Below are 12327 nucleotides of genomic sequence, written 5' to 3' on the forward strand. Positions count from 1 at the left end.
GGTAGACTACAATGTCTGTGAGTAAGTGTCATATTCTGTGGTCTGCAGTGGTTGTCTATCAGGTTCAGGTTCATACTGGGTCCAAGCCTGGAGCTGAGACGGATGCTTCTGTGTATATTAACATCTTCGGGACCAGAGGCGACACTGGAAAAAGAAAACTGCATCAATCACTGAATCATAAACTGAAATTTCAACAAGGTCAAGTAAGGCACAGTCCGAATACTCTTATGCCAAGACAAAACTCTGATTAATCACAAGTTCTGAATGTTCTTCTTTTTAATCTGTTTCATGAATGGTTCAGAGCTATGTTTTTTACTGTTGTTGCTATGATACAGTTTTCTCACTTAACATATTTTTGTATAATTTTTTGTCTATGCAGTAAAGAATTTCAAAGCACATTTTCTGGGACCACTCATACAATGTGCTATATTTTGTTTTTCACACTTATTAATATAACTCATACTGTATAACTCAAATTAATTTTATGAGCAAACATCTTGACTAAATATAGATGTAAAACTGTTCAGTATAAAAAATAATGCTGTATTTTATTTGTTACTGTTATATATTTATCTGCTACTTTCATTAATATACATTTATATTTTAAATTGTTCAATACAGCTTTACGTGTGGGACTGACAGAGCAAGCTAATTACTTTAGCATTTATAAAGCCTTTTATTGGAAGGAATATTGTCATGCGGGTGTGTGTTTGTCCTGTCTTCTGATAAGGTTGACATTTTCAACATTGAAGCTGTTTCACTGGAGAAGCTGAGAAAGGTTGTGATAGGGCACAATGGCACAGGTCCAGGTAATATTCTTAATTAATATTCCAGTATACTTATTGAGTTAATTAAGCTGTTCCATTAAAAGCTTTTCTTGTATAATATCTTCTGACATAAGCTTTTGTATAAGCATGGCTATCTCCAAGACACAGCTTTGAGCTTGTGCTACTAGTTTTATATATCATTTTAGTGATTAGTAAATTGTTTTGGTTATATCACTATTAGTTGTAAGGAAATTGAGCCATAACACAAAAGAATGTGAGATTATCAATATGATTATACTTTGGACCAATGCTGTTCATGTTTGTTATAACTAATTCAATTTTCTGTGTGAATGTAACATTTTTTCCCGTTAGTCTGCAAGTATACTGTACCAGCACATCATGGTATGTGGTACGGATGTCATGGATTTCTCTTAGAACTTTGTGTTTGATTTGCCTTTTATTACTTCTCTACCGCATAATAATCCCTGGTGTCAGGAAACGTATTTTCATTATCTTAAATGATGGCAAGGTTAATCTTGAACAGTTGAGATTGTGTACATTTGATTCAGGTATTGAAAATTCTGAAGAACTAAATAAATCAACATCTTCTGGATCAGTAGCATTAATAATAATGCATTTACAGTATGTAACGCATTCCACATAATCCTAAATCAGGTTTAACTATAAAAAAGAATCCACCATGAAATTCAGGAACTTGCAAAACTGCCCCTGTTCCATGAGATCTTTAATGGCCAAGAAGTCAAGAACTCACTTTATTATCTCACTCGAAGGATGGCCCCCTTCAGTGCTGTGTGCCCTGTCCCATACTGAGGCACTGGACTGGAGCTTCCGGTACCAGTCGAGAGGGAAAAGTACCACATACACACCCACCATTACCACTTAATAATAATTGCAACATGACTTTCCTTAGAGTCTCTCATCTTGGTAATAACATAGTCCGTCCATGCCCCACTTCTGATAACTGACAAGGTTCATATAGAAGGTGATAATGCTGCTGCCACAATACAATAATTTGGGAAAACTCCTTTGGAATTTATATCAAGGAACATTCAGAGCAATAAAAGAAACACCTCTATATACAATGCCCTCCAGAAATATTGGCACCCTTGGTAAAAATGAGCCAAAAAGACTGTGGAAAAAAATGTCTTTGTTGTTTATCAGCTTGATATTACACTGAAACTATGAGAGAAATCTAACCTTTCAGTGAGGTAAAATTATTCAAAGAAAACAAAATCCTTGTTTTTGACAAATGTGTTTATTTTTTATAAGGATTTTTTTCTTTTTTCATATTTTCAGTGTAAAATCAAGCTGATAACCAACAAATCTTTTCATAGCCTTTTTTGCTTATCTTTACCAAGGGTGCGAATAATTCTGGAGGGCACTGTTGTAAGTTCATGATGTGATGGTTGTATCTCCTTAAAGGGAAACTGCAATACTGTTTTTCTATTCAGGATTATAAAGAATCAGCATTGATGAGTGCATTTCAAACCGCAGTAAAAGCAAAATGCACAAATACATTAACTTGTAACACCTCCCATTTACATCACAAAATGAACAAAATGTCCAGCTACATGCAGCACCATATTCTGCGATTCAGATGGAGGCAAAAACATTTCCTGTGATGTGAAGCCTTCCCTATTAGATTGTAAACAAGCAGGCTTGTGAATTCATCTCTTTTAACCCAATGGAAATATTGATCTCGTCTTCAAGATGGTTTTGACGATAATTGGAACTTATCTGTTATTTCTGTATGCGCGTCATGTTGGAATGTTTCTGTGGTGAGATATCTATTGCACACCCTGTACTTATTCACTTGAACTTTGCACTACAGTAGTCTTTGCACTACTAGCTAACAGGAAGGGCTGCATCATGTCATAATTTGTGTGAACTCTTGCTCTCACCCTTGGCAAGAACAAGGGTTACTACATTTGTAAAAGTTTTCTATACCGCCAATGAATTTATTTTATTACAGATATTTAGTAACCGGATTGAGAAACTGGGACGACAATTCCCCTTTAAAATATGGTTTGATGGAATGGAATTCTTGGCAACCGGAAAACAAACAAACAGGATAGACTAAATGAGATCTCATTTGGATGATGTTGTAAGATAGAAAATTGATACAGCTGTACTATTTACAATGAGTGGAATTTATTAAGAATGCCTAAAACATAGCTTTAAGAACCGTGCATTTAACCTTTTCAATAAATTGCCTGATTGAGATTATAATAATTGCTTTTATTTTTAAAAAGAAATCAATTTGATTTTGATACATTCATTCAGCATCTCTCAATCCTGGTCTTGAAGGGCTGGTGTATCCACAGGTTTTCACTCCAGCTCTTAACCTGAATCAGTTCATTTTTGAGTTCCTTGGATAAGTTTAGCAGCTTCTTCCAGCTATTCAGGTGATGGAGTTTTAAATAAATCTATAAAACATGCTGACGAACCAGCCCTCCAGGAGGAGTTTGTTAAAGTAAACTCACTTTTGCTGATATAAGCACACATGAATAAATAAATGGTCTCTTTCTCCATATAACTTGTGTGTTCCGGCCATGCAGCTTGTCACTGCTTTCAAGTCAAGCATAAAATTGAACCTGTCATTCTTGCTGTGCAGTGTTACCGAGCTGTGTTTCTTGACATGAACCGCACAGAATCGGATGAGAAGTGTATTTATTTATTGAACTGAGTGAGAATACAACTCAAAACAGCTGTAAGCTATTCGAATGTAACAGAAAGTAATGCAATGAGAATTCCATGAATGCATGTCTGAACACTAGTAGAACTGTAGCAGGATTTTTAGAATACTTCAGAATCTGTAAAAAGCTCTGTATTCAACAGCTGAACTGCCAATGGTCTGACGCATATCTCATTTCATCCTCAACTCCCAAGGACTCACAGCCATTGTATTCCTTGCAAATGCTTACAAGTTTGTTCAAGAAACATGTCTCTGTCCAGGATTATATAAAGATTCTGTGCCTTCAGCTTATCAGTGTAGGACATTCCTTTAAACCCTGAAATGTCTCATTGCTCCTTTATGGGCTGATCCCTGAGCAGCAGTATCTTTTTGTAACATGGTGAGCAAAACTGTACAAATTATTTTAAATGAGGTATTACATGTACATTGAGCATTTTTAACCTAACTTCCCTTGATACAAATTGTGTGATTTTAACTATCTGTCCAGTAATATGTTGGTTGCTTTTTATTGCTTACCCATATTGTATAGAATATGTATATGATGTGTGATCATAAACATCTTTTTTCTTTTTCCATAAGTAGTCTCCGCATTTCCCGTTTTGTATTTAGAATTTGTTTTTACTGCCTGCACCCTGGAGTTTGTCACTCCTCCTGTTTTGGCATCATTTTTTTCACCTGGCAAGCTTACCAAACATACCAGAATTTTTATCATTGATATACTGTATGTTAGGAAAAGTAGTGGTCCTAGTACAGATCCTTGTGGCACTCCTCGAATGATAGCACCCCCAGCTTTAGTATTCGCTCTATTTGATCCTTTTCTGGACTGTTTCCCATTAACCATTGTTCAGTCCAAACATGCATTTCCCAAAATAACTACCATCTTTAATCTGAGAGTCAATCTTTCATGAAGAAATTATCAGAAGTGTGTAAAATGACCTACTGTACCTTTTCAAAATCCGTGCTGACTATCCCCTACAATGCTACTGACAAATGTGTTACTCTAGGTTCTAATTTCTGATTGTTGTTTCCATAAATTTACATGAAACATGTAAATGTCTATACTTAGATCTGTCTTGACACCATGTTTGTGGATGGAGACTACATTAGTAATTCCCCAGTCCACAAACATTACCACTGTCTTTAACAAAAAAAAAAAAAAGGTTGCAGAAGTAAATGTGAATAAGATATTTTGTTTCCTTAACTACAATTGACAAGACACAGGTTTCCATCTCTAAGCCTGATGTGACTTTATAAGCACACCTGCTACAGCAGGGTCTTTTTGTTTTCAAGTCACACTTCTAACATAAGGAAATAAAAACTCTTCAATCAGGAGAGACACCTACGAGCCTACGGCACTACAATTCAAAGTACTCTTTTATAAAAATGTATGTAATTACAGCATTGTTTTCTGAATCACATCCAAATGTTAGTGGAAGGATTTTTTTTTACAGAGGAATATTTTTAATACAATTTGAGATTCTGCACGTTTCAAACAATCAGTAGAATAAAATGGTCTCAGAAGATAAATTATACAGTAAATACATTATATATCCTGTGTGTGATAATGCTATGAAAAATACAATTTCACAACACATTTTTCAATGTTTTTATAAATACTCTAAAATTTAAAACATCAACATTGCAAGACAATTTGCAAACTGTTTAGGTGCTTAAATGGTAAATCCACTGAGATGCACGAATGCGATGTTTGATTTATTGAATGTATCAGTTTTCCAGCAGTAATTTATGTTCCAAATGAAAGTGCAAAACTATAGAAAATCATTGAACACTGACATTAGTTGAAAACAGAATACATTGCAATTAGTACTTTTGCCTACAAGAAAATCCTAAAGCATCATTTTTTATGTTTTCTTCTAAGGAGATGGATGGTTTTTAGAAAAAGTAATCATCAAAGCTGAAGAAGAGGACAAGCACGAAAGTGTATTTCTTTGCAACAGGTATTCTTTAGCACTGGGCTCTCAACAGAAACAGTCTTTTCTGTCTATATTTTGCATACAGAAAGATTTAAATACATTGACTTCAGGAGCACAGGAGCACAACCATTTTATATATTTAAATTGTTTAAAAATTGGTTTATATATGGATTGGTTCATTGATTCATGTCAATATTTTTCTTTTTGTCCATCTGTATGTCAGGAGCCCGATGCTGACTATGATTACTAATTACATTCTATGAATAGTGTAGAATACATTAACTCAATTACTGTCTGTTTCTCTATTTTCATTATTTGCATCTGAGGTAAAAGGCAAGCTTGATCTTTTATAGTTGTGTGTGGATTTTGTTTTGTAAAACACACTGTGATGTTGAGACTTTTACAGTATATCTGCAGTATCGAAAGTTTATGACAAAATTATTGATGACAGTAACAGAAACGTCTTTTATAAAAGCTGAAAATCTAAGGGATTTCTAAACTCCTTCCCAATGTTTAAAACTGTTTAAGATGTTCTCATGGTTTACATTTCAGTTGGCTGGATGTGTACCAGGATGACGGGAAGACTGAAAGGGAGCTCTTTGTTGAAGGCAAGCTGAGAAATACGGTGTATTTTTATTTTCTGCAGGGCTGCATGGCACATTTGTTTTCTCTCCAAATAAAGCTCTAAATAACTTCCTAATATTGGATCAACTGAACAAATAGAATTTAAGTTTCATACTTTAAAAGATTTATGGTATAGTATCTATAAAATATTGTGGCAATTATGTAGTAAGTGTCAGCAGGTGGTCAAGCGATAAAGCACTCAGGGATAGAATGAAGTGTACTTTATCATGACAAGCTTGTTCAAAGATTTTAGCTCCCTAGCCCCATGACTGACACAGCTGAGAAACAAAACTGTTCTCTTGCACTCTCACATCCCTAACTCACACACAAGGGATACCACACACAAGACACAAAAGAAAAGGGCAGTCCTTACAGGTCTGGGACACAGGTAAGGAAAAAGGTACATCACAGAGCATAGTCAAAGTAGCACTGGCAAGAGCAAAGATTTAAAGGCACTCTTCAGTCTAAAGTGTGTTAAATCAGAGGTACTAGCATGGTATTTCTTTGTTTCCAAGCAGCGGTAGTATCCAGTTCTACTGTGTAGTTCTGACTAGGTTCTTTATCAATAAGGGCAAAGGAAAAGGACAAAGCAGGATGATACTTGTATTTATGATATTTTGTTCCTGTCTTTTTCTTCCAAACACAAAACAAGAATCACTTAAACAAAATCTGACAGACAGATACCTACATCCCACTGGAGTTGACTAGTTAAGGTCGCTTCCAGTTTTTCTCTGACGAACTAGCCGACGTATTCCTATTCCTTTGTATGTTGTATGGCACCATGGGAGAAATAGCCCTCTCTTCATGATATATTGCAGGGGTGACATTATTCACGCTACAAAATAGTCATATTCTTGCATACAGGGTATACTGATAACACCTCTGTCACAGAATCCATGTGTATTTCATGGGTAAACAATAGAATAAATAGACGTTCTGCTTTTTAATACAGTAATACAAAATAAGCCAGAAGTCATTCAAGAATTTACATTTAAATGCATTTAAAACTGAAAAACAGGATGCACTTTGGAACCAGCTAACCAGCCATGTTGTTGAAGCCACTACCTTGGCTTATTTCAAGAAGGTGCTGAACAAGATCCTTGTGTCAGATATTTGCAAACCAATGCTGTTGATGGATTGAATGGCCTTTCTTCATTTGTAGCCTTTCTTCTTATCACCACCACCTCCAATAATAACGATAATTAATGTCTTCTTATATGTCATACTTCATTTTTTGTCACTGTCAGAAACAATTCTTTTAAAGCTTTTTAATTTTTCAGATGTATTTGATCTTGGATGGTGGTTTTAGCTGTATTTGAAATTGAATACATTAACAATAAAACATGTTGTTACTTATTATCTCTTAGGATATGAGGAAATCAAGAAAGAATCGCAGAAAGGCAAGTAGATATTATTGTTCAGTATTACGTTTTGAACATACAATATATACCTGTAGTTTGTTTGCTTTTTTTCTTGCCAATTTTTTTGTTCTCGAGTAGCTGTAAAAACCAGTCACAGTTTTAAACAAAGCACCGTATGAGAAAGATATAAGAATGGAATCAGATTGTCTTAGTAAAATAAATCAATCTTCCTCTTCATTTCACATTTCTCTGATTATTATTATTATTATTATTTGTGTCTATTATTATTTGTGTCTATTATTTTTTATTAAAATCTAGTTGTTGTTGTTAAAGGAGTGTGGAAAGTCTTTGTGAAAACCTCTGACGATTCTCCAGTGCCTAAAGAGATGAAAGTTTCAATTGTGATCTATGGTTCAGAGGGCAAAAGTGATGACATTGTTCTTCTCCCAAACAACCCTGGAACCGTAGTTTTTCTTCCTGGAGCAAGAGATGAGTTTTTGGTAAGATTCTGCAAAGGAAATGTAAGTGCTTTTCTAAAACCACCTGCGTAGCCTACAGCTGAACAAGCTAGAGTAAGTTCAAGCCTGATAAGTAAATGTAAAATGTAGCTTGAAGAAATTGAAGAATATTTGAAGTCTGGAAAATTCAGGCAGAAAAACATTCAATGCTGTTATGGCTGCGCTGTTTCGTGAATTTGAACAATTCTTTGCATTCCTGCTTCATTTGAAGTGTCTTAGATGTTCAATGCAACTGATTCAGATGTAGTTCAGTGCTTATTTAAGTTTTGTTTCTGTGTGGATATCCTCAGTGTATCTCTGACATCATATCACATTTACATTACAATTCTACTTGTCATTTTGAAATTGTTGTTTTTGAAAGAAATACTTTAATTCTGAAAATCATTTATTGATGAAACTTGCTTCATAGTCATTGTAAATGATACCTGGTCCAAGTTCAAAAGACGTTTGTATTATGCATATTAGTGTTCCCTAAAAACAATTGTTCGTGTTCATGCATATATGTATAAATCGACCTTGGACAGCATATGATCTTTTTAGGATATAAATTTAGCCAAGAAAGTACTTAAGTTGTCTATATATTAATTGTGTTAAAGCACAATTGCACATCATTAGTAGTGAAAACTGAGGTCACAACCTGGGTGAAAATGTAAAAATACACATTTAATGACTATAACAGCTCATTGGAACACATAGTAAAAGTAAAAACAGACATAAACAAGAACATCTAAATAAGGAACAAGCAGAATGTTGAAATCTGAAGCAGTCAGACAAAGTCTTTTGCTTTTTGAATGTTACAAAACTCCCACAAAATGGACTGACTACAACAGTTGGTGCTCCTGCGGTAAATGATGAGCTGACAGATGTTTCCATTTTTTTTCAAGGACTAAAGGGAATCTCTGCACTATTTCACTGAATCCACTGTCTGTCAGGCTCCTCATTGTTTCATGAAGCATTGTCAAATATTTAATTGATTACACTTCAAGAAAACAGGTTTTTAGTTTAAATCATTTGACTGTCTTTCAGGAATTTTAATAATGTCACAGGCCATTCGGCAATGCACTTTAAATACCAAAAGTTCAAATTAGAATAGTGTCTCATTGTGCACATGTATAGCCATTGAATGTTATGCCACAAAAGCTACAATATTAAAATGTAAACTAGGAAATATTCACAAATATGCAGTAGTGTAGTGTATAATATAATTTAAAGAACTTACACATTCTACCCATTAAAATTACATGATGTTTTAGTCCAGCTCCCCTCCTTTGTTTGTTATGTTAAAGAAGACATCTTATTAAATGTTTTAAGAGCTGACAAACTCAAGAAAATGAGGAAATATCCAGTAAAGTCAGTACAATGCCCTTATGTAGCTTTTCTGATCCGCTTTTCTTGACACAATGGGTGAAACTGACACATGCAGGTGACTTTTTCCAAAATCGCCTTCTCACCTTCTATTTGTGTATTTTTTACTCTTAGCAAAGAAGAGCAACTAGCAACATGAGACATTATATGTATCGACCAGTCTTTTGAGGAAAGAGTTCAATTTTAACTGGGTGTCTGAGCAGAAAATTCTGAATCTTATGTGGCTTTCTCATGTTCTTGCCACTACTTAACACCTTTTCTACACCGTTCTCCTGCTTTACAAGGGAGTTTTGTTCCTGGAATTGTCCTGTGATTGAGGAAACCACATGTAATGAATACTTAAGTATACTGGAAAATAGGAGTAGGTTCACGTGGCCAGCATGAGACTTATAAATGTAAAAATAGTCCCCACTTTTTCTTAAATACATACACAGTAATTTTCCATTAACAAATTAATTATAATTAGTAACACTTACAATTATAATAGTATTTAACATTCATATTACATTAATAATATTAATATTAATTGTGATAAATTACCTTTAAATTAGTCAAATTGAAATGGGATTTTAGAAGGTGGTATGCTGTCACAGTGGTTAGCATTGCTGCCTCGCAGTGCTGGGCCCTGAGTTCAGTTTTTGACCTAGAGAGCTATCTATGTGGAGTTTGTATAGCATGTTCTCCCCACGTTTGTGTGGGTTTCTTCCAGGTGCTCTGGTTTCCTCCCACAATACGAAGACATACTAGTATGTCAATTGATCTCTGAGAAAATTGCCCCTGCTGCGTGTGTGTCTGTGTCTGTGAGATGGACTGGCGTCCCATCCAGGGTGTATCCTGCCTTGTGCCTTGTGCCCACAGCTTGCAGGGTCAAGATCTGGCTCCCCCTTGACCCTGAATTGGATGAAGCGGTTAGAAAATGGATGGATGGGATAACACTAGTCCTAAATTATGTTTTTTTCCCAATTGTACATTAATCTATGAATCTCCCCACTGAAGCATATGATGGACTTCTTGCAAGACAATGCAACACATCTATTGGCTTTTCTAAAGTCTTTACAGATGATGAACGCTTGGCAACACTACTGACTTTCTTGCTCATGCTGAGGAGCCATTGTTCAGATCCTGTTTGGATTAATTTTAGAGCAAAGATAAAATTGCTTTGGAAACAACATTTTAAAAACCTGCTGTCCTTACCTCTAGCAATGCAATTGTGCTAGCATAATGCCAGGGACAGTGGATAGTGTAAATATGAATAGTAAATATTCAGTATCTATGCAAAGTTATTGAATTTTCAAAGGACGAGTGACACTTCATTATAAAAGCCAATAAATAGACATAATTTCAACAGAGGGATTTTAAAAGGTGTTTGATCCTGAGTAAAAATTGCCTTCTGTTTTCTAAAATAATTATTAAAGTTTCTATGTGCAGATCTATAAAGGAGCATCATAAATTATGTAAACAGATTTTTTTGCTACTTATGTTTTCAGTTTTGGAAAATTAGGTGGATATTTTTTAGTTAGAAAATGTGGAGTAAAAGTTTCCCATGTATATTAATATTTCTCCTTTACCCTGTTATGATTTCTGAGAAAAGTGTTTTATGAGATGGAAATATATTCACTTACAGCAATCACAAGTACATACATTAACTACAAAATGTTGATTCATTCCTGGGTTAGAAGAGATTTTTAAAATAATATTGTAAGATAAAAGATGACTGCATTGTTTATTTCAAATAACCAAATTACTTTCCAAAAATGCTGCTTTTATGTTTGTGACTTTTAGAGACAAATCTAATTTAACTGACATAAAGACATTTAATCCTCAGGAAATCAAATGATTTGTGGTAATTACCCATGAACATTAATTCCTTGTCTAATTACTGGGAACTAATAGTTCATATTATTGGATATTTTGTTATGGTTTAACTAAATCACATAATTGAAACATTTTCTTTTGGTCCTAATAATGTCAAACATGCACATACACTATAGCATGCATTTCAGAGCAAAACTAATAATAAAAATAATTAATAACAGCAATAGATCAAAAGTGTTTAGTCTGTACCATAAAATATGCTTGATCACAGTTTAAGGTTCAGTATACTGTATATTAAAGCCTGCTGTGTTTAATCATTTGTTAAATATAACAGTTTAAAATCACATTAGACCACGTATAACAGGAGTAAAAGTAAGCACTGTTTACATTAGTATGAAAAAGTTTGATATAGCTGTTGTTTGCTTATGTGACAAATTTATTAATTTGGTGACCAGTACCTTTCAAGTACTGTAGTATTGTTTGATATTTCAGAGTCTGCATTTTACTTTAGTAACCTGCTAAAGTATATTTGTGTCCCATTAGGTGTTATTTACACAGAGACAATGGGGCATCTATTTGCATTCAAACCCAATGGCAGAGACAGAATGCTTTTATTGAGAATTATGCAGTTTAGTTGAAGATCTGCTTTGTGATGCTGAATTCAGGTTGATGCTGGAGATGTCGGGAAAGTGTACAAGATTCGGGTCAGCTGTGACGGCCTGCTGGGTTTTCAGAACTGGCATTTAAAGTCTATTCAGATAGAAGAGCAGCACACAGGAACAGAGCTGCACTTTGACTGTAACTGCTGGCTTTCTCCGAGCTCAGAACACACAGAGCCAGTGAAAGAATTCCCTGTGGTCATAGAAGGTCGGCCATCCCTCCGGGGTAAGAGAGGCAAACAGAACACATTAAATAACGTCTAACTTTTTCTGTGTATCAACAGTGTTAAATTGAAAACTACTGTAACAAAGCTGTAAGGTTTGCTTCAGTATTTGTGTCTATATAAATAATATTAATGCATAAAACTGCATAGTGTTAGTATTCATATCATGCATATATAAATATCGCCTTAAGTTTGCTATTTGTAGACATATGTTGATTATATACTTCTCTTTGATGCCAACACGTGCATTTTTTACAGTGAAATGAGATTATTGGATGGTTTGAACATGGTGCAGGTAGGTAAATAGTTCCTTATTTGAGCCACAATGGTCCAGAGCTTATCCT

General features: G+C 34.6%; 1 protein-coding gene across 1 annotated transcript in view; it reads left to right on the forward strand.

Annotated features, from left to right (window-relative positions):
- The window catches only part of LOC102696262 (RP1 axonemal microtubule associated), a 52885-nt gene extending 40862 nt beyond the window's left edge, over positions 1-12023 (forward strand). The window contains exons 27-32 of the mRNA XM_069191688.1: positions 49-203; positions 731-809; positions 5363-5441; positions 5970-6025; positions 7736-7902; positions 11766-12023. Of these exons, the coding sequence (XP_069047789.1) occupies positions 49-203; positions 731-809; positions 5363-5441; positions 5970-6025; positions 7736-7902; positions 11766-12023 (794 nt within the window). The remainder of the gene's footprint in view (positions 1-48; positions 204-730; positions 810-5362; positions 5442-5969; positions 6026-7735; positions 7903-11765) is intronic.
- The last annotated feature ends 304 nt before the right edge of the window (positions 12024-12327 follow it).

Source organism: Lepisosteus oculatus, chromosome 6 (assembly GCF_040954835.1).
Source record: "Lepisosteus oculatus isolate fLepOcu1 chromosome 6, fLepOcu1.hap2, whole genome shotgun sequence".
Lineage (NCBI taxonomy): Eukaryota > Metazoa > Chordata > Actinopteri > Semionotiformes > Lepisosteidae > Lepisosteus > Lepisosteus oculatus.